Source organism: Panthera onca, chromosome A3, assembly GCF_046562875.1.
Source record: "Panthera onca isolate mPanOnc1 chromosome A3, mPanOnc1 haplotype 2, whole genome shotgun sequence".
NCBI lineage: Eukaryota > Metazoa > Chordata > Mammalia > Carnivora > Felidae > Panthera > Panthera onca.
In genome coordinates, this window is record NC_138341.1 from 97722495 (window position 1) to 97748884 (window position 26390).

The following is a 26390-nucleotide window of genomic DNA, read 5'->3' on the forward strand; positions in this document are numbered from 1 at the left end:
ACTCACGGACCGCGAGATCGTGACCTGGCTGAAGTCGGACGCTTAACCGACTGCGCCACCCAGGCGCCCCTGTTTTTATTTTATTTTTGAGAGAGAGAGAGAGAGAGAGAGAGAGAGGAGAGAGAAAGAGCATGGGGGAGGGGCAGAGAGAGGGAGACACAGAATCCAAAGCAGGCTCTAGGCTTTGAGCTATCAGCACAGAGCCTGATGCGGGGCTTGAGCTCACGGACTTTGAGATCGTGACCTGAGCCGAGGTTGGCCTCCTAACCGACTGAGCCACCCAAGCGCCCCCCTCTTTTAAAATTATTTTTATGTTTTTATTTTGTTTCTGAGAGAGATGCCTTTAGCTTCTAGCTCCATTCCCTGACATGTGCATCTGCACAACATGGCAGTTTGCTTCTTCAAAGCCAACAACTCAAAGCCTCTGTTGCTTAAGATCACTCTTGCTTCTTCTTTTTCTGATCTATAGATCCTCTTTTTATGGGGCTCCCCTGATGATGTAAGACACCTAGAATAACTTCCACTGTGATTAACTCAAAGCCAGGTGATTCAAAACCTTAATTACACACAAACAATCCCTTTAACCCTGCCCTATAATGCAACCTAGTCACGGGAGTGATATTGCACCATATTCCTAGTCCTGTTCACACTCAAGGGGAGGAGATTATACAGGGCATTTAAACGAGGGGGTGGGTATCTTGGGGGCATTTTAGAATTCTGCCTACTGCAAAGGCTTTGGCTTCAAGGAAAAATGATTGAGAGATTTTAAAGAGAAGAATGGGGTCTAGTTGAAATCAAAGTGTGGTCCTTATAGTTCTTGAATACAACTACACAAGCGTTCTTTACCTGAGGTCTGGGCATTGTTTCTTGGTCTTTGTTGCCACATCAGAAAACTGAGACTGGATGATGGGTCAGACCTTTAGTCTCCATCAGATGCACAGTGGCCCTGGCAATGACCACAGCTAGGCCAGGCTCTAGTGGACACACCTACTTGGGCTCTGTGGCTTGACAGCCAGGTTTGGACAGGCACTAGAGATGGCCACCCATTCCTTCCTTCTGAATGGGGCATGTGGATTCAGGAAGCTGGGCAGACTCCCAGATATTCAGGACTGTGGCTTTAAGGAAATACAGTTGGGAATAGGCACGCGAAGAAAGGAGAGGGTAATGCTGACGTCACCTTAGTAGGGGCAGCATTTTTCATCATGGCTGCAGTAAGGAGATATTGGCACATTAATTATTTGTAAGGTCTGCTTTAAGCAAGGCTTGGTCACCTAAGCATTTTTGATTCCCTGAGGTAAAAAGCCAAAGTAGAAAACTTTAGTGAAATGTTTCACATCTTGGGAATTCAGTGAGCATATCTGATCATGAGAAGGAGAGTAAGAAAGTAACAAAAGCCGTAGAGAAAATATTTTTTACATTTACATAAATGACTTTCTTGTGGCTTGTCATGTAATGTAAATATTGGTATCCTTTTTCTGAATAGATACGGTTGGTGATTAGCAGAATAGAATCCTAATAGTCTCATTGGCACCCATCCATCCATCCATCCGTCCGTCCATCCATCATCCATCCATCCATTTATCCATCCATTCACAATTCAGTTATTTATTTATAGAAGAATCTCTATTAATGATCTCCTTGGGGAACAAGGCCTCCAGTTGATTCTCTCATGAACAGAAAATTGAAAGACATCTTGGTTTTTAAGCCGTTTAAATTTAGTCAAAGAGATGAGACTGCGTCAAAGGCCGTTAGAGAATTTAAGGTAAGAAAATGACTTTTGTGGGTTGCTTTTAGTCTGGGCTTCTTGGTGGAAGCAACTCTCTAGATGAAAAACTAATTATAATCCAATCATCCTTTGTATAGAACAAGCTTCTAGACAAATTCATATGCTGTCTCAACCTAAGAGAACATTCTTTAAATGCATTTTAGTATCTTCCCTTCTCTAACTTTTGGGGCTACTTCCTTGTTCTTGCTGTTGTGTTCCCATAGTGGGCAGTATTTTTATTTTCAGGACCACACTGTACACATTACGATGTAATTATATACTTACAAGTGTGCCTCCCCCATTGAACTCTGAAATCCCTTGGGGGCGGGGACCAGATTTTTCACATTTTATAGTCCAGGCCCCTAGTACAGCATCTTGCACATGGTAGAAACCCTACAGGTCTCTTAAATGTTGACCTGGTCCAATGGAACAATAACTAGTCAACTGAGCAACAAGGAAAAATCGATTATCCAGATTTTTCTCTTTGTTTTCCCTGTAGTTATACATCTAGGTCCAAACAAGTAGATTCATTTCAGTTAAACCAGATTTTATTTTCTTCCATTTTTATATCAAAGTACATTCCTGTAAAAATGAACAGATTCCTCTACCACATGGGTTGAGTCAGACGATACTCATTTGATGGATGATCTGTCCAAATGATTAAGAAAAAGTTCTTATTCCCGGTAATCAGTCTGGTGTCCTGGTGATAAAGCACTTACTATGACCTGGCCAGCATTAGCAAGTACACAGAAAGAAGCCAACTCCTCCTTCCAATAAGACATAAAGGTTGTTTAAACTTCAATTTCAAGTGCAATATTAATGTGGTTATTTAAATATTAATCGGTCTAAAAGCCCGGAGCCATGCATGTGCTTAATACTTCATAGCATCTGAGTCATTCGGGGCTGAGGACTGAGCCCATCTCCAGCAGGTGCCCTTTCATCATGGCGGCCACCTGCCACCTGGAGCCCTGGTGCGCATGTGGCTGCCAAACTCAAAGGCCCTTCCTTTGGGCTCAGAGATGGCAGCCCTCCTCAGTGCTCCAGAGGCCCCTCTTCAGAGACAGTCACCTGTCAGGAACCCATCAAAAGAATGGAAAAGTGCAGGTCCTGAGGGGTGGGCTTTTTTCTTCTACAAGAACTTCTTTTGGTGAAATAACCCTAGAGCATCAATATATCACGTTCCCACTTTTGAACCAAACCAAAGGACATAATTTGTCCTCTCCCATATGGGAACTTAATTACATTTTTACCACCTGACGAGCTGTAGACATTACAGAAAAGAAATAGCTCTTGGCTACCTGCATGTGAATCATCCATACTGGGAGTCATATTCTCTTCAGGCCTTCAGCCACAGAGACTTCAGTTAATTCCGTGGCCCTCTATTTTCTTCACCAGAGACAAGCATTATGGGGAATGGAATGAGACATCCACCTATGAGGTGGTTGACAGCTGGGAGTAGGGAGTTTTGCATGCTAGAGTTTCCCTTCGTCGCTGATAGAGGGCCATCATATGATTGAGCTCCTGATTTCATTTGCAAAAGTAGGAATGGTGAATCAATATTCAGTGCAACTGAACAAATATCTATTAAATGTCTGCTAACCATCGTGCTAAATGTTAAGGGGGACACGAAATTAAAAAGTACACACTTTCCTACGAAGAACTTGTGATCTAGTTGTAAGGTTGTCATACATTACAGGGGAACAGCTTTGCTGAATGAGTGAATGAGTGAGGTGCCAAAATGAATGATGAGATTAATCATCAGAATCTGGGAAAGCTTTCAAAGAAATACACGTTACAAGGCCTATCCCTAAAGATTTTGATTCAGTAGGTCTGGGGTAGGGGCAGAAACCTATATTCTCCTTACCAAGGAAGGGGTCTAGAATGGGTAACTTTAACAGCCGCTGCATAAAAACAACCATAATATGTCAGTAGTGGATGACAACAAATATTTATATCTCTTACGGGTCTGCAGGTTGGCTGGGAGTTTGATGATCTAGGCTGAGCTCAGCTGGGTGGCTCTGCTTTCTTGCTTCTGGGGTCAGCTGGTTTTCACCTGCTATTGGTGGGGCTCCAAATGGTGCCTCTGTTTCTTATTGCCGTTCTACAGATTGATGAGAGTGGCTTAGCTTCAGGCTCTGCCAGCTCCTCACCACCCCCCCCACCCCGCGCCGGGTCCAGTGGGCTAGCCTGGGCATGCTCTTCTACTGGTGATGGTAGAGGCATAGGAGGGCGCATGGGAACCCGCAAGGCCTCTTAAGGCCTCGTCTCTGAACTGGCACAGCACCTCTGCATTATTAAATTGCTTTAAACAAGTCATAAGGGCCAGCCTGAATGAAGACAAGGGGTGGGAAATTTACTTCACCCCTCTAGAGGAAGTTTCTGCAAAGCCCCACAGCAGAAGCCACAGGTCTAGGGAAAGATGGGTAGTTGGTGAATGTGTTCTTCTACAGTCCATGGAGAAACTCCAGCAAGAGCACGTGAATCTGCATTGATTTTCAGCACAGGGTCCAGGGGCTGCTCGGAGGGTGACCCACAGTTTCCCAGCGGAAAGATGAAGGCTCTCGGGAAAGACGCAGCCCATCACCCCTGCCAGCAGGGTAGATGCCTGCGGCCTGCCCTGTTGTCACGTAAACATCTGGAGATGTCATTCCCTGGCCTGGAGAAATCCCCATTTGGAAAAATTGCTGTCTTACCATCCCTACACTCGCCTTGGAAATTAGCCCTCCCCTCTGAATATCCATGAATATCCTTTTAGTTCAAAGATCTGTGACAGAGAAGTGGCGTGTGGATCCGAAATTCTCCTTCCCAGGGCCATCCTTCATTATATCCCTGGCCGTGAGCCAAGGGTTTTCTTTCTCCCTGTGTCACCTGTTTGCCTGGATGTTCTTTTTCAAATAAATGTCTTATTTTTTTCAAATAAAACACACTTTACCTTTCAGAGAAATCTCATAGAGTCTCTTTGGTAACTTCCACTCTTTTGGCTTCAGCTTTACAAGCTCATGACCTTACCCTTAAGTCTGGACGAGGCGCCCTTTTTCTCTTTTGAGAACTCTGAGCTGACTGTGGAGTGCACCGAACGATGGCACTGGTTTTTTAAGGCATTCCCCTGCTTCTCCTCCAGCAGGACAAGCTGCCGTCGTGTGAAGTTGTAATCTCAACTCTTTTGCGAAGGAGATAAACATTTGTGTATCTGCCCCCACCCCCCCACATTATCTCAATGATACCATGCAACAAACCTGATGTTCATTTTTCCCATTTCACAAATGAAGAAATTAAAGCTCAAGGGGGTTTACAGGGTTAGTCTAAGGCTGCAAAGCTATGAATTAGGGAGCCAGTTGTCACACTCAGGTTTGACTCAGTTTCCCACTGTTGTCATACTATAATCCCACCCTTGCTGGCTGATTTTCAGCTTCCGGCATCTGCCACTCTGTGTCTGAAGACTCCCTATCCACTAACTCTATTCTGCGTGTATGGTGGGGAGGCCAGGAGAGCCAGGGAGTTAGCCCCTGATCTCCCCACCCTATACCTGCTTCTGGGGCACAGCCTTCAACCACTGATTGACAAGAGTTGGGTGATAACTCTGAGAAGGCTCTGTCTACACTGCTTCCCAGAGTGCTACAGTCAGATCAAGCTCCCATTAGCCCTCAGTGGTAATTGGCTGCCTAACAAATCCTTTCTTGGCCGCTCTCCTTTCTGATATCACTTCCCTTCTCCCCGGCTAGTGCTTCCTGGGATCTTTTCCCAAATAAACGACTTGCCTTTAAATCTCTGTCTCAGGTATGCCTCTGAGAAAACACCAAACCACAGCGAGAAGACTCTTCTTGGATTATACAGAACCACTAGCCATTTCTTCGCCCCTGTACCTCAGCAGAGCAGGCCTTGGAGCAAAGCAGGAGATGCTCAGTTCTGTACCCCCCGCCCCTCCTCTGAAAGCTGCCACCTCCATCACCTTTCACATGTTCTTGAAGGAGTCTCCCTGTTTTCTGTACATCTGGAAGGACCCCTAGGCTTGGACCAGTACTGTGAGCACAGACCTATGGTGGTCACCACCTGAGGGCTGCAGCGTAAAGTGATGAACAGCCCTGCCTGCCTGCCTGCCCCTCACCTGTTAGATGCATCCCACACCTGTGTCCTCACTGACTCGGACTCCTCTGGAGAACAACCCTGTCTGGTTTCCCTCTTCCTCTGGGGGCTTGCCTATAGCAGGCTCAACACACAGGGATTCAACTGAGTTTGAGCATACATCCAGACCGTTTGCACAGAGAGAACAGGAACTCTGATTTTGACTCGGTCTAAAATTGTTTCTTGGCCAATACCCATTCCATGTTATTACTGACGGGATGGAGAAAGGAGGATTTTAATCATTTGGAATAGTGAGCATTGACCAGGGGGACTGGATCCCTTGGATTAAATTCAATCACAGAACCATAGAGTAATAATAAAAGAAGTGTCTCTTATTATCCTTTGCCCCTAACAATCAACAGATTCACTGTAGATTTGTTGAATTAAATTAGCACTAATGACTTACATTTATATACTGATTTTCAGTTTTCAAACGATTTCAATTCTCAGTTTAAATAGAGAGAACACTGGAGTACCAGCATCCTCAAATTTGTCTCTTTAATATACAGAATAAAGAAGATTTGAAAATAATTCTGCTTTGGGAAACATTTTGCCTGATTTGGTTATCAAGCAATTTTTGTCATAGCCGTCTAAGAACCTCTGATAGAGCTTTCCCTTCTCATTGCAAATAATCAGTAGCAAGAGGGAATTTTCTCCACACAATACATTTCTGTTTATTGTAAACCCTTAATACATTTAAGGGTCATTAACCCATGTGAATGTTGCCAGAACCAGGCCCATATGACCTTTGGCCTCTCACCCATGTCCCTGCTGAGCTCTGTCCAGCTGCCTGCACCACGTCTTTTTGTCAAGGGCTTTCTCTGAGACCCTGGAAGGTAGGAGGTGCTGGAATGTTCACATCCACATCCCTAGGACCAGCCTTCAACCAATGACTGATGGGAGTTGATGTACAAAAACCCAGCTCTGGCCCGCATATTCTACTCCATCTCCTGGATTCCCCAGTGAGCTTGAGTTGGAGCCTCTCCCCATGGTGACTTTGATAACACACCATCTATGGCCTGCCTTCCCTTCCATATCTCATTCCCCCCTCTCTCCTTGCTTCCTAGAATCACCTCCCAAATAAACTACTTGCACTGTGACTCTTGTCTCAGGGTCTGCTTCTGGAGAAACCCAAACACAGACCTTCCCAAAGCACATTTCACTAGAAGCGCTGGGCAAACTCATCACATCCGAGCCATTAAGTCACCTAACAAAGTGTGACGCTGCCTGTTAATCCTTTACTCAAACAATTTTTGAGTTTATCACCGTCCACTGATTTCATTGCTCTCCCGGGCAGCTCTCCTCCACTTGCCATTCTCATTCTCTTAATTATAGTGTAAAATTTTTAATTAAAAATAAAGAAGATAAATTTGGTTGGTTAGTAGCTTCAAAGTTGTCACTCCCAACTCTACACGGGGCGAGAGAGATGCTGACTGGAGCAAGCCAGTTCAAGTTCAAGTTCTCCACTGAGAAATTTAGAAGGAGATCTCTGGATGCTGTTTTTTCACCTGTACCAATGACGTGGAAACACTTCACAGCCAGGCATAATTATATATGATTTTTTGGTAAGATTCCAAGTGTTTGATAAATGTTGAAGACTCGGACCTTCCTCTGGATGGAAGCTGTCAAAACGTGCAGTTTTGGACAGAACTCATGTGTTCTGTTCTATTCTTAGGTGATGTCTAGTTTAAGTTTACAGGAGATAGTGTCATCTCCTCGACAACATCCCCACCAAATGGCCATCAACCCTCCCCTTGACCATTTTCAGATATGGAGAACTCATTATTTCCCAGGAGACCTAACTCCTTTGATTAGTAACCTCAGCGACTGGACAGTTCTTCCTCTGACTGAACTATACTCTTTGTCCTGCACTTGTGGGCGGGGATTTTCTTGGAAGAAAGTACTGAATAAGTTGAATGTCTCATTCCTCATGGAGAATTTGAAATATGTAAAAATGTATCTAATGTGCTTCTTACTTACCGTTTTCCCCCCAGTTTTTTCAGCTGTCCTGAGTATGTCATGGTTGGGAGTCCCTCAAGCATCCTGGTCACTATCTGTCATTCTCCCTCTCTGAGACGGCCATTGGAAGCAAACTCGTCCAATAATTGAGGATTGGGATGTTTAAACTATTTTTTTTTAGTTTATTTATTTTGAGAGAGAGAAAGAGAGAGAGAGAGAGGAGAGAGAGAGAGAGAGAGAGGAGACAGAAAGAGAGAGAGAGTAGGGAAGGGGCAGAAAGAGGAGGGGAGAAAGAATCCCAAGCAGGCTCTGTGTTGTTCGCACAAAGCCCGATGCAGGGCTTAATCTCACGAGCCATGAGATCACGACCTGAGCTGAAATCAAGCGTTGGATGCTTAATAGACTGAGCCACCCAGGGACCCCAAGGACTAGGATGTTTAAATAAATCACAGCATAAGACAATAGTATGTAGCCCTCATAATCATGTTTTGAAGACTATTTACTACTATAAAACTATTTACAACTTGTCAAGTGGAAGAGGGGTGCTGTACATGCAACAGAGCCCAATTTCATTAAAAAATACACACAGAGAAGTGAAAGCCCAAGACACGCTAAAATATTAAGAATGGTGCCATGGCTGCTTTTGAGTCTGTATTGTGATTTGTCCAAGTTTTCTACAGAGAACATGTATGTATTTTTTAATCGGAATTTTTTTTTTGAAAGAAAGAAAACAAAATAAAAAAACACAATGCTCATAGAAGCCATGGAGTTGTTCAGGTATATATTCTGATATTGCAGAATAGAGGGGAGCTTGGCACCTCCCTCCATGGATGTTTCATTTTCCAATTTCAGATCCGGGTTTCTGGCAGATGAACCCCACTGTTGATTAGCATTGTACCTGCCATTCATCAGAGCCCCCGGGGGTTGTTTTCCCATGTGAATTACTCTCTCTTTGGACTCTGGCAACTGGCATTGGGGGCAGCCTGTCCCAGAAGCACAAGGGCGGGGTGGGGGGTGGGGGAGAAGGGAGGGGTGCCTAGGTCACTCTCCATGTGAGTAACCTCAGGATGTTTCCATAGTGTAGTGATTCCCTTGCGCAGTGTCCATTCATTGGACACAGAAGTGACCTGCAGAGGTCCTGGACTGGCTGGAGGGAGGCCAGGCACTGACAGCCGCCAGCCCGTCTGACAGCCACTCCACCCTGAGGTCCTACGAGCTGTAAGATGCAGTAACATTGGTTTGTGGAAATGAATAAAACCCTATTTGGCAGCTCTGCAGGGTGCTGGGTCCTGGAGATGGGGGGAAACTTAGCAGCCTGTGAAAAGAATATAAATGCCTCTGTGTGCAGAGAGTGGCCCTCTGAGGAGGAACCGGCCGCCCCTGCACACTATCATCCCTGCCATCTCTTCCTAAGGAAAGGCCTCTGGGTGTCAGAGCCTTGGAGAACACGCAACACACGCCTTTCCCACTCTCTCCTTCTGAGAACTCTTTAGGGCCCTGCAGTTATTGGGGAGGCAGAGGAAGGGAGGTCATTGGAGGAGGCAGATGAGGCCGTGCATGGAGGCAGAGGAGGGGTGCCTGGGTGGCTTAGTTGGTTGAGCGTCTGACTTCAGCTCAGGTCATGATCTCACGGTTCATGAGTTCGAGCCCCGCGTCGGGCTCTGTGCTAAGAGCTTGGAGCCTGGAGCCTGCTTTGGATTCTGTGTGTGTGTGTGTGTCTCTCTCTCTGCCCCTCCCCTGCTTATGTGCACATGTTCTCTTTCTCTCTCAAAAATAAATGAACATTAAAAAAATTTTTTTTTTAATTTAAAAAATTTAAGGAGGCAGAGGAACAGCCAAGGAGTCAGCTCCATGGTACTTGCAGTGGGGGAAGGTCACAGAGAGGAGGCGGGAACTGTTTCCTCAGACACAGCAGATGGGTGCTGAGACAGAATCTGCAGCTCCCAGGCCGTTTCTTAGTGTCTTCTCAGCAGAGGTGGATTCTCCTCTTTGGGAATAAAACTTCGATTTAATTTCTGTTCTTTCTTTCTGGGGGCATATTGGCTGGACTGTACCAATGGTTCATTTAACTTTTCTTTAAATTCTTTTCTTTTTTAAAAAAATTTAAAAACATTATTTATTTTGAGAGAGAGAGAGAGAGAGAGAGAGAGAGAGCAAGCAAGGGAGGGGCAGGGAGAGAGGGACAGAGAATCCCAAGCAGGCTCTGTGCTGTTAGCACACAGCCCGATGTGGGGCTCAAACTCACAAACTGTGAGATCATGACCTAAGCCGAAATCAAGAGGTGGACGTTTAACTGACTGAGCCACCCAGGTGCCCCCAACCCTTTAAAAAAATTATTATTCCAAAAGATAGCCCAAAGTATACTCCTCTAGATTTGTAAGACCCATGAAGCAAATAGAAGCTCAGCACATCGGTGCTTCCTTTCCTGATGCTTAATGCACTAAACAGATGATAAACTTTGTTCTCTCTTTGCAGTGTGGACACACATACCTTCTAGGATGAATAACCCAGAACGTTGATCTCCCAACGCTTCTGCTTGTTAACAATCTTTACCTAAGTCTACATTCTTCCAACTGTGAGTCTCTTAAGCTAACTAAAGTAACATTGAAAAAAAACCCTTAGATCTGGAGGTTATAGGAAAAGTACAGCTTAGTAATAGTTTGGATAATTTCAAGCAGACACAGCAGTGCTTGACTAGGATGCTCCCTGGGGTTAACATAAAGCAATCTCTTCGTGTTGAAAGGGTTTGCAGGTTTCATCAGGAAAGCAGTGTTTGATTTGCTATGTAAGAAGTTAGAGCACGTGGGTCTAGCTCAACAGTGTTTATTACGATTTTCTGTTAATATGTCTTACTCGTCAAGAGATACCAAATGGTGCGCTCAGCGTTGCAGGGGAAAGCCGGGGTGGGGTGCTCCTAAGCACAAAAACAATAAAAAAAGATGACGTCCTTGCTTTCATAAAGCTACGGTTGCGATGTGAAGTGCCCCTCTTTTTGGCTTTTTGCGATTGGTTTTATCCAGCGAGAACCCAAACGGCTCATTTCCACCCTTCAATTCAATATCCTCATCGAGAGCTGATGGGAAACCTTGCCGAGGCTCTCTCTTCTTCGTCTCTCCCTTGTCTCTTGGCTCTGTTCTTTCAGACCCCAAGTTTCCTCATCGTCTTCTCACAAAGCCACTACCGTTACCTGCTGCCAGGCTCCACGCTTTGTCCCTTTGCTTCGGGCCTGAGCTGAGGCTCCAAGAGGGGCCGGGCTAGCGTGCAGGTGTGCGCATGCGTGCATGTGTTTCTGTGTGTGTGCCCCCCGCCCGTGCAGATCGGCTGGTACTTACATAGTTCGAGGCCAGGTCCGGGTGCAGGTAGTCAATCCCTGTGAAAAGAGCACCACAAGATGAAAGGTTAATACCTGCCACTGTGTCCTCCGGAAAGTTGCTCAAGAAAGTGCCCTCCTGGTGGGGCTGGCGCCAGGACAGTTGGACGGGGTGAGCCCCTGTGCCTTAGTCCCAGGCTTGCGTTTCCGTTCCCGAGTGAGGGTGGGGCGTACCCACCAGATGCGTCAGAGGGGCGAAGCCAGTTAAAGCTGGGGCCCTGGGATAAGACTTCTGACATAAATGTCAGTACTAAGGGGCTTAGTGGCTGCAAGATGGATGGTTCATCAGAGCAGCGATCTAAGATTTGTGAAAATCCTGACATTTCCAAAGCACCAGCAGACATTTCTTTTGAAATGAAAGTGGCCCTGGGGAGGAAAAACGATTATTATTTAACAGGGTACAGACAGCCATGGATTAGGGGAGCGTCTTCTGGCACGGAGATAATAAGAGGAACACAGGCTGCGTGGGAAAAGGCGATTAGGCAGAGAGCAAATGTCTTCGGATGAAGTGTCCTGGGTGGGAGCTGATGCTTGTCTCTGAGGAACGTGGCTTTCCAGGAAGCCCGAGACTTCAGCCTCCCTGCACCAGCCCCGTGCTTTCTCCTGGACGTGGCCTGTCTTGTTGCCCAAGATTGGTTATAAGGGTAGAATTACCAGCACCGGCGCATTCCATCACAGGTGAACCTCTGCAAGCACGTGGAAATTCAAGGCCACACTGGAACTCTCGTCCAGGTCTGCAGAGCCGTAGAACCTTTGCAGCAGTTACACCTGAACATCCAGCCCTTTGCAAAACCGGCCAGGTTCCTGCACCACCTGACATAATGGTCACGAGTGAAGGTTTTGGAGTCAAAGACCCGAGTTTGGATCTCAGCAGTGCCGCCAGCTGGCCCGGTGACTTCAGGCCAAGTGCTTGGCCCCTCTGAGCTTGTTTTCTTCTCCACCAAGTGGGGGTGTGATCAGTGGCATTAGCTCCATTGACATTCAGTAGCTCTGTTGGGTTTGCCATATTTAAAAGCTAGAGGTATCACTCAGTGCCTCCGATAGGTAGCATCTTCCCTGTGAGCACACTGAGGCCTGGCTGCTGTTACAGCTTTGCCCCACGTAAAAAAGAACCAGTATCAGGATGTTTATCTCAAAAAAAGAAATCTTCCTTTGTTTTCTTCTGGTTGCGCAAGAAATTTCTGGACTGGGAGTCACCATTCTACAGAACATATGTTACATTTTGCTGCTGATATTTTGACATGTGAAGGGTTCAGATGGCTGCCTCCTATAGTCTAAGAGAGTATAGCCTATCACTTACCACCCACCATCCTCCTCCTCCTCCCCGCCCCCCCCCCCAACGATTGTGCAAGGACAGGGGTTAAAAGATTCAAAGACTAGGGGCGCCTGGGTGTCCCAGTTGGGTAAGCGTCCTACTTCAGCTCAGGTCATCACCTCACAGTTGGGGAGTTTGAGTCCCACATCGGGTTCTGCACTGTCAGTGCAGAGCCTCCCTGGGATTCTGTCTCTCCCTTTCTCTCTCCCCCTCCCTGACTTGAGTGCAATCTCTCTCTCTCTCAAAATAAATAAATAAACTTGTTTGTTTTTTTTTTTAAAAGAAGATCCAGAGACTCATATTTTAAAGGTTGCAAGCCCTGTCCTGGACCCTTATTCAGAAATTGTCTCTTTCAGCTGTGGGATGGGTTGGGGATGAGCACAAGCTATGGAGACCAGCAGATCCAGTTATCTTCTAGGCTCAGACACTATAATAATTGTGAGGCTTCAGCCAGGCGGCATCATCTCCTGGAGCTTCCGTTTCCTCATCTTTGAAACAGGAATATTATGTACCTTGCAAAGCAGCGTTCAAGATGAGGGCCGATTCGGTGAAAGTGTTTAGCATGTAGTAAACACCCGATAAGTTATATTTACGGTCATCACCCTTAATAGCATCACCTACCACATCATTAGAGTCCTGTGGATAATTCAGAAGAGCAGAAATAGTTTTAAAAATCTCCTTGGTCTTAGAATATTGTGTTGAAATCAAATTATTGTACATATTTGTTGCAGTTGGTTATGGTTTGTGAACTCAATGTCAGGCAAAATATTTTGTAACAAATAGATAAGTTAAACATAGACATGCACACAGAAAATATGTTTCTTTTCTAGCAGGGCATCGATTTTTTTTGGCATAATTATACTTCTTAAGCTTATTTCTTTAATGATCTCTACACCTCATGTGGGGCTGGAACTCCAGACCCTGAGATCAAGAGTTGCATGCTCTGCTGATTACGCCAGTCCGGGACCCCGGCATAATTGTCCTTCTATTCATGCTCATACTGTGTAAGAAGATCCTGGTGTATGTGTAGCCACACCTACACCTCGGGAAGGCCAGCTACAAGCCTCCCTCCCAGACACTCTGAGGCAGAAGCATCCAGTACGCACAATCCCAGATGATACACCTCCCCAACAAATCAAGCTGACTTTAGACACCTGGGTATTTCCCCCGAGGGAGTGCACCGTTCTTGGAAGAACTCCAATACGAGGTCGAGGTGCAGAACGGATGGAGCGAGCTCCTATTCCATGCAGGGAGTCAGTTTTTATTTTTATTAAAAAAAAATTTTTTTTAAGGGGCCCGTGGGTGGCTCAGTCGGTTAGGCGTCCGACTTCGGCTCAGGTCATGATCTCATGGTCTGTGAGTTTGAGCCCCGCGTCTGGCTCTGTGCTGACAACTCAGAGTCTGGACCCTGCTTCTGTGTCTCCCTCGCTCTCTGCCCCCCCCCCCCCCCCGCCCCACTCATACTCTGCCTCTCTCGAGAATAAATAAACATTAAAAAATTTTTTTTAGTGTTTATTTATTCTCGAGAGAGACAGACAGACAGAGAGAGCCAGCAGGGTAGGGGTAGAGAGGGAGGGAGAGAGAATCCCAATCAGGCTCCAAACAGTTCGAAGCCCGATGCAGGCCTCGAATCCACGAACCGTGAGATCGTGACCTGAGCCGAAGCCAAGAGTCGGACACTTAACTGACTGAGCCACCCAGGGAGTCAGTTTTTAAAACACGATTTCATGTTCTGATAGTGCAAGTCGTCTGGATCAGAAATTTTCCGAGAAATAGTAGTCTATTCTCTGTGAAAGGAAAATATCAAGGCAGAGAGATAAGAGACCTGAAGGAAATTAAAATTAAAATAAGATAACATTTGCCTAATTAAAATGAAGGATCTTGAATTAGGTTGAGGGGAAGACTAAGTGTTAAGTTAGAATAGATACAGTCTTTGGTCTAAGAAAGAAGAGATTGATAGAACCATGAGGGATGACAGACATGATTCAAAAAAGAACGAACTAAATGAAGTATGAAAATAATGGTCTGGTAATTAAAGAGTATTTTAATATTTTTGTATATTTGATTATCTTTTCAGGTGGAATGTACTGAATACATTTTCTCAGTCAACTCTTATTTATGTTTTATTTCTTGTATTATTAATGTATTCATTTTTATTCTTCACTCATTGGTTTATTTCCAGCAGTGAATGCCAGGCACTATGTAGGTCCTGGAAAATCATAGACTGTGTAAGACACAGAATCTGAACTGTTCAACTATGTATGGCTCCCAGTCTACAGGGGGGACCAGCTCATTGCCAGCCAATCACAACGCGCTGTAGTATGCAAAGGACAATTACTTGGTTATATTTTACATTAGTATCCTGTCATCAGTGTCAGCGTTTTGAGAAAGTCTAATCCACAATAGTCCAAATTCTCAGGAAGCTCTGATGGTTCTGGAGACCTTGGGGAATTACCAAGGAGCTCCATGTACATATTCCTAGTTACAATTCCTAGTTAGTAGTTTGGTTGAGACGTATAACAATACCACACACCTCCTTTGGAGGTAGGTGTGTTTTCTCCTCTTTCATCTGAGTGGGCTACAACTGCTTCTACCAATAAGATGTTGCATGACTTTCAAGGCGAGGTCAGAAAAGGCCAGACATCTTCCACCAGTTCCCTTTAGACACTGGTCCACTTGGGGGAAGCCAGCTGCCACGGAAGAAGCCCATATGTCGGCCCGTGGTATGAAAGGCTCAGCTGAGCTACAGGAGCCAATGTCAACGGCCAGCTATGGGAATGAGCCATGGACGTCCACCCTAGCTGAGCCTTTGGATGACTGCAGCCCAGCCAACATCTGCCCACAACTGTCTGATAAACCTCGAATGAGAAGTGCCCAGACTGGCTCTCCCTGAGTTCCTGTGCCACAAAATCATGAGCAAAATAAAGAGTTAATCTAAGCTGCTAAAGTTTGGTGTCATTCGTTACACAGGAATAATGACTGGAACAGATACCCCAATGGCCCTTCTGAGAACCATGAAACCCAAGTTAGGGGAGAAAGCACTGCTTTCCTATGTGATGCAGACTTCTAACTCTCTTGGGAAAGTGTGGCTGACTGCCTGGTCCTTAAGCTTGGACCTCCACTTAAAAGGAGGAGATCCCACTCACAAAGACCCACCAGGGGGCAGAGCCAAGGGGTGGGCTTCAAGCACTGAAGATGGTGGTTCAGATCAGTTTGGGTAATTTTTTGTCTCCCTAAACCTTAGTTTCTTCATCTGCAAAATGTGGGTAATAGTATGAATCTTACAGGATAATTGTGACTGTGTTTCTAAATTGTCAGGCAGTGCCTAGTACACAGTGAGCACTCAAGAAATGTTAGTTTCCATTGTTATTTCAGCTTGAAGTTCTCTCTGACCCTGCCTCCCTGGCCTTCAGTCTTACTTCCTTGGCTCCATCTGATGTTGACTAACGGCCTTGACTCCTGCCTTCGCTGACCATCTTTGACCCCAAAAGCCTGCACCTGTCCTGAACTGTGCCGGTGATGGCTGGTGGCTCCTATCCATCTCTGTGTCTTGTTATGGCCACATCCTGTTTTCCAGCTCAAGTTTCCAATGTGAAACAACTCTATTTGCAACAAAGGGGCTGAGTTGTTATCATTAAGTGGGGTCCTCGCTGACATCTACATACATGCCCGGAACATCAGAGCAAACCTTTAAGAAATGCTTTCTGCCCCTTTGAGCCGCAGCTAACCGTGGAGGTACTCTCCTATTGATGTGTAGTGTATGGAAATGACATTAAGTTGCATCGAAATGAAAGTAGGAGATACGTGTTTTAAACATTTATTTTGAGAGAGAGTGAGAGAACACAAGCAGGGGAGGGGCAGAGACAGAGGGAGAGGAAGAATCCCAAGCAGGCTCTGTGCTATCAGTGCTGAGCCTGACGTGGGGCTGGATCCCATGCCCGTGAGATCACGACCTGAGCTGAAATCAAGAGTCGATGCTTAACTGACTGAGCCACCCAGGCGCCCGAAAGCAGATATTTATTGAGCATGTATTGAGTCATTGGATTTGGCAGAGAGGATGTTGGCCTAGTTCGGAGTTGTGCAACCAGAGAGTGTAAATGGCTTTTAAAACTGGGCTGTCTATAGATTGACTCTTCCACATGCAGATAATCAAATTATTTCCCATGGAGGCCAAAATAAAGAGCCAATGATTATAAAATATGATGTTTATTTTGCTCTTAGGTATGAAGGTCAGTATCTGTGTCTGTCTTTACCTTGGTTGGGAATGATATCTTGTTAAGCAAATATCTGGGAAATGATACCATACCATCCACTGATGCTCCCAGCCTCACCATAGTGCTTCCCATTCTAGGTGTTAGGGCAGAGGTGCCCAATGACACAGTGACGGCTGCCAAGCATCGTCCTTGTTGCGTAGGAGGCCACTCATGTCTCAAATGTGTTTGTCTTACTATTCCAAAGCGGATTTGGAGAACAGCTTGGTAGTCTTTCTCTTCTTCAGTTGCCATACTGAATAAGCATGCGCTGAATTAAAGACGGTCACAAATCCTTCGTTTCTTTCCACAGCCAGGGTGTGGAACCTATTCCCCCTCCTCTGGGATCTAGCCCTGAGACCACTCATCCAACAGAAGTGGCAGAGTAATGCTTGCTCATTCCATGTCCAGCCTACAGGTGGCCTGGAAGCTTCCACTTCTCATTTCTTAGAATGAACATTGGGTCCCTAAGCCATCTGTAAGAAATCCAACCACCTTGCTGGGGAGACCGTGTTGAGAGGAGAGGTCCTGGCACTACGTGGAGCGGAAGGGAGGCCGAGCCATTTGAGCATCCCGGTCAGGCCTCCAGTCGACACTGGCCCCAGTTGCATTCTGACCCCAGCTGCGTAAAAGACCCCAGGGAGACCAATAACAGAACTTTCCAGCTGAGCCAGGTCAACCCACAGAACTGTGAGAGAGAACAGCGGGGTGGTTGTGTTAAGCCACTCAATTTTGGGGTGGTTTGTTCTGTAGCAGTAGATGACCAAAAAAGCGGAGAAGATAGGAGTTTAAATGGGGGGTTGGGCAGAGAGTTCAGTTCTGTGGGGATTCCCAAAGGCTACTAAAGCAGAAGAAATAATACCAAACAGTAAACTCTGCTGAGACTTTCTTTCTAAAATTTTTTTTTAATGTTTATTTTTGAGAGACACAGAGAGAGAGACAGAGCGTGAGCGAGAGAGGGGCAGACAGAGAGGGAGACACAGAATCCGAAGCAGGCTCTGGGCTGTCAGCATGGAGCCCGATGCGGGGCTTGAACTCATGAACTGCAAGATCGTGACCTGAGCTGAAGTTGGATGCTCAACCAACTGAGCCACCCAGGTGGCCCAAGACTTTCTTTCCTAAAGGGTTTGGCTTCTCAAGCCAGGAAAGATGGATCAGAGTCAGGGCTCATCTTCCCCCTTTCTTCCGGTAAAGAAAGAATTCTGACATGGGCAGCACGGGCTGTTGGAATTTTTGTAGGAGCAATGTGCCTCTCTGTGGCTACCGCAGTGCCAATTTTAGGGTGCCCCTCGAGTCCCCCAGATGCTGTGTGATTACAGTATATCCTAGGCAGACTTCCCCCAAACGTAGGTGCATCTTTCTCCCGGGTGAGCTGGCTTAGCCACTTTTGGTTTCCAAAGCATTAGGAAGGAAGAAACAGTCATAAGCTCCCAACATCCAAGTTCACACGCGTACTTTCTCCTGCAGAGCTCCTTTCTTCTTGTGAAAGCCCTCGGCCACCGGAGAAAGCTTTTACATCCACTTCAAAACCTCTCACACATCAGAAAACACGAGGCATTGTTTTTCTGTGGATATTTAATGAGACTGTGAGAAGACAGCACCAATTCTAAGCATGCCGGCTCCCTGTGTCACCATTAATTTGGCTTCAAAGGCTTGCTTTGGAGAGCATAGTGTTCTTTGAGGCGCTTCAGAAGGGAAAGGCTCCATTGTTTCATCTCTGTATAGGCTTTCTGTGTAATTGCGTCAATAGAGCACAGCCGCACAGGGGACCTTTTCCTGGAGGATCCAGGCGGCTGATGAAGGACAAGAGTATCTCCCCAGTGACATGACCGCAGGGCAGAGATTCTCCAGGACCTTGGCAGAGCCAAGGACGCGTATAGTTACAAAAACACCAATTCATCAAACGCATTGGTTTTTGTATCACAAACTATAGGAAATAGTTTGTCTGGTAGGCATAGGGGGTAAAATAACATCTTATAGGGGGCATATGTCATAAAATGTTTTCAAGGTCTGCTTTACCAGGGTTCATTCTGAAAGTAGCAATAAAGTCGAAATTTCTCCAGACTCCAATCCTGTTACCAAAAAGCTATTTTGTGGATGTAAAACCACACTGTGTAATAGAACTTTCTGTGATGATAGTAAAGTTGAATTGAATTTCAGCAGCCGCTAGCTCGCCCCTTGTGGTCATTGAGGACTTGAAATGAGGCTAAGGTGATTGAGGAATTGAATTTTTAATTTGATTTGGCTTTAATTAATTTAACCTTCAGTGTAAATTGCCACATATGGTCAGTGGCTATTGCACTAGACTGTGGATCTGGAGAAATAGATGATAAACACAAGTGGGTTTAGAAGATATTGGAGGTAAGGTATAAACAGTGGCTCAATAAGAAATTACAGGTCAGTGATGGTCAGTTTTCCTTCATTCATTTTTTTCTTTATTAATCCAATAAATATTTGTTAAAGGCATCCTGAAGTTTGAGGACCACTGATCTGGAGAAAGGGAAGGATTTTGCCACAATATAGATGGTGGTTGAGTTTAGCAGCATCTCCAAAACAGTGAATCTTTCTTAAAAAAATTTGTTTTAACATTTATTTATTTTTGAGAGAGATAGAGAAAGCAAGCAGGGGAGGGGCAGAGAAAGGGAGACAGAGAATCTGAAACAGGCTCCGCCCTGGGAGCGCAGAGCCCAGTGAGGGGCTCGAACTCACAAACTGTGAGATCATGACCTGAGCCGAAATCAAGAGTTGGACGCTTAACTGACTGAGCTCCCAAACAGTGAATCTTTTATATTGCAAAGGCATGCAAAGACACACTTGCTTCCAAATGATGCAAAGGCTTTGAAATACTCACCATCATCCATAATTCCAATGGTGACACCTTTCCCTGTGTATCCCAGCTCCCAAGCTTCTGCCACATTCAAATCAAGACCAGGAGTGCCATCGGCTTGCCCTGTGTTGATCTGGTTCAGGAATTCCAAAGCAGAGAATCTTGTTAGCCTGGTGCAGTAAAGCACCTGTCTAAATGTTTGCAGCTGTCTGGTATTCCAGGGCCAACTCAAAGGCCAAGTCTTCCAGGAAACCATACTTACCGATGTTTCCCCATCCACCTCTTCCAGCCTTCTCCCTCCATTTTTTTAAATGTACATAATTGACGTTTCTATGTTATGTAATTATGCAAACACAGTTTCAATCCCTCTATCTCTTGCATTTTAATGTTTATTTATTTTTTGAGAGCGAGAGAGAGAGCATGGGGGAGGGGCAGAGAGTGGGAGACACAGAATCCAAAGCAGGCCCCAGGCTCCAGGCTGTCAGCACAGAGCCTCATGCGGGGCTTGAACTCGTAATCATGCCCTAAGCCTAATCAGACACTTAACTGACTGAGCCACCCAGGCGCCCCTCAATCGTTCCATCTCTTATGATTGGATTGCTATCCTTAAACTCCTTAAAGCTGCTATTGCAAGAAACTCTCCAATTTGGAATTAAATGCTCACTCTTGTAGTCCTTATTTATACCTCATATTTTGAATTTAGCACATACTTTCTTGGATTATTCTTATTTGAATGTGATTTCCTTGCTCAATAACGATATGCTTTGCGAGAGAGAGCACATCCTATTTACCTTTAATTTCAGTACCACCACACCAAATCTTGCTTAAAAATGTCTGAGGAACTGATTAAAGATAGTTGGTTCACTTTTAGTGCTTGTTCTAATGGAGGAAAACAGTCCTTTCCCTAACAAAAATTCAAAAAAGGAAACAAAGGAATTCCAGATAAATAGGTTCACTGCCTTCTTTTCATGCATCTTTGTCCTGTGCAGGTTTTCTCAAAGATGAGTTGTGGAAACAGCGCAGTCAGAATTTGTATCGGCAGAAGCCCACAGTGACCCGTTGCTAAAACGCTGTGTGGATATCATTAGCTCTTTTTGCAAAAACGACTGGTCTTCCAGGCACATGTTAAGATTACACTCTCTATTACTTTGGAAGTTAGTAGAATGCCCACGTGACTGGTTTTGGCCAATGGAATGCGAGCTCGGGCGTCAATTGTCACATCCAGGCAGAAGCCTTAGGGCGCCAGTGTGTGCCCTGCTCCTTCCCCTTGTTGAGGTGCTCTTGAGAGCAGGGGTCGAGATGGAGCTGAGATGGAGACTGGGTCCATGAGGAAATAGGAAGTGTTGGACGTATAGTGAGTGGGCAACAGCTTCAATTTGTTAAGCCAGTGTGATTTGGGGGTTGGTTGTGATTGCAAGACCCATGGTAGCCTAACGTGATTAACACACAGAAGCCTTTTTCACTTGCCCAGATCAGATTTGTGGGATTCCATGCCAAAAAGCCAAGGGCACAGTCGAGCTGTGAAGATCCAAGAGGTAAGTTGTGATGCATTCCCATAAAAGTATCAGTCCACAGGGCTATAATTTAGTCTTCTTTCCTGCTCATCACCTTTTGATCTTAAATAAGGTGAAGCATCACTCGTATTTTAAAATTACTCACTCCTTTCCCTTCAAGATGGCCTGCAGATAGATTGGTTTAGAGGCTCTGAGTCTCTTTTAAATATAACCCAACCTGTCCAAATGGGCCACGGAGGATGCTGGTGGGCCAGAAAATACTCACTTCACCTGACAGATTGGACCCCCAGGCCTTGAATCCTGCATCAGTGAAGCACCATGGATGTGACTTCCTGCCATTATTTTAGGAAGAACTAATGGATGCTACTTTCATTGCTTTGGTCTTTGAGCTCTCTTGCTTGTCCCTTGTGAAGTCGCCTGATTCTTTCTCTTATGCCTGTGGTTTCATTATGTCCTCCCATCACTCTGCCTGTTGAAACCCTTGGATTACTCCCCCTAGACCCTTGACTCAACTTCTGCATGATTTTGCAAGTCTCCCCTCATGCACTGGTGTGCTTTTTCAGAGTCTGGAGCAATCTGATCAGCAGAGATCATGGCTATTTAGCAGTTCCAGAAGAAACAGATTAGGGAACATGATGTATGGGTGGTGATAGAAAATCAATACGTATCAGAGGGGACAGAGAGGTTCATGGAGTCAGATGCTGGCTGACATTCCATAGAATAATGAGGAAATAGAAATGAGTCTTTTATCCAAAGTCTCAAGGTGGGAAATGTTAGGAATAATACGGAGATGCTTACCAGATACCACTGCTTTGTAAAAAGAGGATCATTCATGTTGATGTCAATCTCATTGATGTCTCTATACCCCCGCTTCTTTCTGTCAAATCCTTCCTGCTGCAAGGCCATCTTTACCTGAAATGACATATTGGCAGAACACCTGAATATCAACCTGAACACCTTCTTCTGGAATTCATTTCCATGAACTCAAATTCCATTTGTACATAAGGTGTTTTCTTTTTTTTCTGCAGAAGCCAAGTTCATCTCCTGTACACTCTGCTCTCTATGATTATTTTCTGAAAGCATTTGCTCCTCTCTGTGCTGAATAAATTGGCCTTGGTGATGCCTCAAAGTGAGTTTCTTTAAAATGAGAATTCGACAGAGAAAAGTACTCTCAAGGAAGAAAAGGTGGTAGGGGTTGTTGAGGGAAATAAACAAAGCAACCCAATACTTCTATTAAGTAAGGAAGCTTGATGTGGACTCAGGGAGGGAGAGAGTCAAAACTGCATGGATTATTTTTCTGGAAGGCTTTCGAGCCTTTATGTTTGTTGACAGGATTGTGCTGTCACATTTGGGAATCAGCCAAAACCAAAACCAAGACTGAACCAGCCCAAACCAAAACCAGACCAAAAGAAAACCTGCGTGGAGAGCCAGCTAGTTCACGGCAGAGCTTTCGAAGGTAAGTGAGGGATCTTTGAAAAGAAATGGACGGTGTTGCCATCCTGGCAATGACAATACTTCAATTTTTGGAAAGTCAGACAGGACCCCAAGCCCTTGGATGGAAATGAAACTTAGGTGCTGAATTGTTCAAACAGGTTCCTGGACACAGCTAGACTTTGTCCCATTCACGAAACTTACCTTCACTTGGGCAATAATGCATTTATCACCCAGTGGCTGTGGCCAGTCTCTGAACAGCTATAAACTCAAGGACTACGCAAATGTAGAAAAGGGTGTGGGCTGAATACGTAGTTTTAAAATTATATTTTGCTGCCCAACATCCATTTCTTCGTTTTGCAAACATCCTCAGTGTATTTGGGGGACTACCTGGAGTCCACTAGGTTCTGCGTTGGTGGGAGTGAAATGTGAGACACCTTATCTGCTGCAAAGAAATTGCAGGCTCTCTCTGCCTTAGAGGAGCCCCGGTGGGTATGGATTTGCATTTTGGGAAAGTAATGTGAGGGGAAAAGGAGCCCTTGAAGGCTATTTATTTCCTAGGTTCACTCCCCAGACCTTCCCTGTAAAACGTTCTTACTACAGTTCCACAACCCGACCCTGGAGCTCCCCCAAGACTAATCTTTTAGCCTCTCACTGATTGGGAGCTCCCCATACCCTTCCAGGAAATCCTCTTTTGCTTAACTAATCCAGAATTGATTTCTGTTGCTTGCACTTGAGAACTCTGATTGGGACCAGGGAAGACAAGAGGACCCATGTCTACAGTGACGGTAGGGAGGGAAAAATGGAGGGATCGTAAACGTGGCTGGAAACCTCCCCTCCCTTGCTGTCCTAGAATGTGCAGGAATGCTGTAGGAGAGTGGTACTTCATTTCCTTCTACACACTGACATAGGAAACCTGGGGGCTCATTTGCCAGAAAATCTTTAATTCTACCAGAAACTCTGTATGTGTAGAAAAGAAGTGGTAGGTGTGGCATTTGCTCGATTCCTTGGAAGTATTCCAACAACAGATACTCACTTTGGCACATAGCAAATATTTGGAAGCATGGGATGGATGTGTTTTCTTTTTTTTTAATTTTAATTTTTTTTCTATTAGAAAGAGAGAGAGAGAGAGCACTCATGAGTAGGAGAGAGGCACTAGAGGGAAAGAGAGAGAGAGAGAGAGAGAGAGAGAGAGAATTCCAAGCAGACTCCATGCTCAGCACAGAGCTCAATGTGGAACTTGATCCCATGACCCTGGGATCATGACCTGAGCTGAGATCAAGAGTCAGAAGCTCAACAGACTGAGCTACCCAGATGCCCCACGGATAGATATTTTTATAATGGAAAAAATCTAGACATAACTAGTGCCCATCAAATGGAGAGAAATTATGATTCAAATATACATGCACATATATGTATATGATGTGTATTTTCTATATATTCTATATATGTATCTTCTGAGAAGCAGATGCCAAGATGAGATTAAATATGCAAGGTTTTTATTAGGAGAGAAAATGCAAGACACTGCCATGCAAGCTTGACCCCGTAAAGGAGAGCATGAACAAGGTTAGGCAAAAGTGTCCTCAACTGCCCCATAGTGTAAGGAAAGTGTGACAAGTCTGTTGGGGTTCCAAAGTCGACTTTCAGAGGAACCCTGTGTCTCCCAGGGATGATCCTGCCTCAGTGCTCCTGCTGTGCTCAGTGACTGGCTGGAGCCGCCTGGGAAGCATGGCCTGTTGCCAACACAGTGACAGGTTTCAGAGCGCAGCAGCTGGGGTGCTTGGTCAATTACTCTCCTGGAAATCAGAGGTGTGCTCTGTGTATCCTCACAGCTGTCACAGAACAGATAGAAGATAGATCTACCTACACACACACACACGCACACACACACACACACACACGTTTATGTAAAGAGCCATAGTGCACCCCTCTTAAAACGTTTCTTTTACTATGGACGCAGGTACTCAAGGAAGAGGGGTAAGAGTGTCGCTTTCACTTGGGAAGGAGCCTGAATTCGGCCATCGCATCTTCCCATAGTGGTCCTGAGTAAGACCTTTATCTGCTCCGCTCATTAATGGTAAGCCTGGGTTGGCTTCCGTTGTGGGATTCCCATCATATTGGATTTGTTGTCATGACTGATTTTGTTGAGGTAGCGTTGTTCCATTGCTAGGGTCTTTGCTAAGCAAGAGTAGCTGCCCTGTGGATGCTCGAAAACTCCCTTTTGGAGTTGCTGATTCTCAGCAGCATAAGAACAAGCAGACCCACATCGGATTTCATCTTTTTTTAGATAACAGAGCAGGAATGGCTACGACAATAGCACTCGAAACTTAATTAGACTGAGTGCAGTCTAATGAAAAGACTTAAAACTCATTTCCATAAAATTAATTTTTAATTCCATAAATTAGGTTTTAATGGAGACCAGCGATGCTTTGGAACGCTGTGCTCTCTGGACACCACCCCTCCTTGCTGCTCAGAAGTGCCGAAGCATGACGTCGGTGTCTGCAATCTTGTCATTTAGTGTTACTGAAAATTAAAAATCCTAAGACTGCAGACCTTTCTGAGCCTTTTAGTTTATGTTCACGTCTTCAGTGAAGATCACAGTTACAATACCAAGACAGAGAACACCTTTAAAACATATATTTTTCTTGTTATATGCAAATAACTGGAGAATACGTATTTTTCCCCACAGTGATACCACGGACTACCATAAATTGCTTTCTTTTTCTGGGTTCTTGTCCAATGCTAATTTTCATTTAAACTTAATTTTTACATAAGAGTAATTGAACGACAGATAAAATTCTGCGTTCTTTCTTCTCTAAGTAGTGTACACAAGGATTTTAATATGCTTCTCTAGGGCTCTCATAAATTAATTTTTAATAGCTACCTAAATATCCCATAGAATAATGTACAATAATTTACCCAATGATATCCCTCTTACTGGTCATTTGGATTGTTTTCTACTATAATTGAAATTTCCAGTAGCAGAAAGATGAGATTATTAACTATTTTTAAAGACCCCTGGAGGAGATTTCAGTGTTATAACCCCTCGTGTGATAAAACAGTTAATATCAGAGAAGTATTTCCTGGTGTTCAAATTCCTTCCTCACATTATAACTACAAGGTTACTTTTATTCTCTCTTTCTCCTCCTCTGAATGTAACCTTTCACACATGGTACCTTTCATTACCACTTCGATGTGGCACCAGTGGCCTGCAACTTAACCATAGCTCCTTGCCTTCTTGAAAAATAATGTACAGTTAGCTTAGGTATTTCATTTTAGACTGCTCATCCAAGTTGTCCATTGACCTAATCATTTATATAGATAAACAAGATAAGAAAGCAAGAGTGTTTGTTACTGGGAATTATTTTATTAGAAACGAAGAGATGGATATTCTGCAATTCTGGTTCAACTTTTAAATCTTTATTTGACACCCATGCTTGAACAAGTTTTACTCCAGAAACTCCCCCCACTTCCTTCCTTCTTATAGTCTTTCTCTTTAACGAAGAATTTTCAATCAACAAATGTGTTTGTACATCTACAATGTGCCGGTTACAGATCATTCTAGGAGGCAGATACTATCCCTGCACATTTGCCTTCTATTTTAGACGTTTCATTAGCAAGGTACTTTCACTACATATAATCTTCTCAACAAGACTGTGGGGAGGATATGGTTACAACTGAGGAAAGGAGGGTTAGCGGCCATTGTTCAGCTGTTGAAAACATGGCAGAGTCACGCAGGCTGACCAATTCTAAATCCTCCACACTTTCCACCAAGCCACATTGCCTCTTGCTAAGGCATGGAACACAGTCAACCTTCCAGTATCTGGGACAACTTAA

The 26390-nt window shown here is 44.8% G+C and overlaps 1 protein-coding gene across 1 annotated transcript in view; it reads right to left on the reverse strand.

Moving 5' to 3' along the window:
* PCSK2 (proprotein convertase subtilisin/kexin type 2) overlaps positions 1-26390 on the reverse strand; it is a 281924-nt gene that overhangs the window by 115963 nt on the left and 139571 nt on the right. The window contains exons 3-5 of the mRNA XM_078444292.2: positions 21921-22034; positions 19633-19741; positions 11179-11216 (exon numbers count right to left, since the gene is read on the reverse strand). Coding sequence (XP_078300418.1) covers positions 11179-11216; positions 19633-19741; positions 21921-22034 — 261 coding nt within the window. The remainder of the gene's footprint in view (positions 1-11178; positions 11217-19632; positions 19742-21920; positions 22035-26390) is intronic.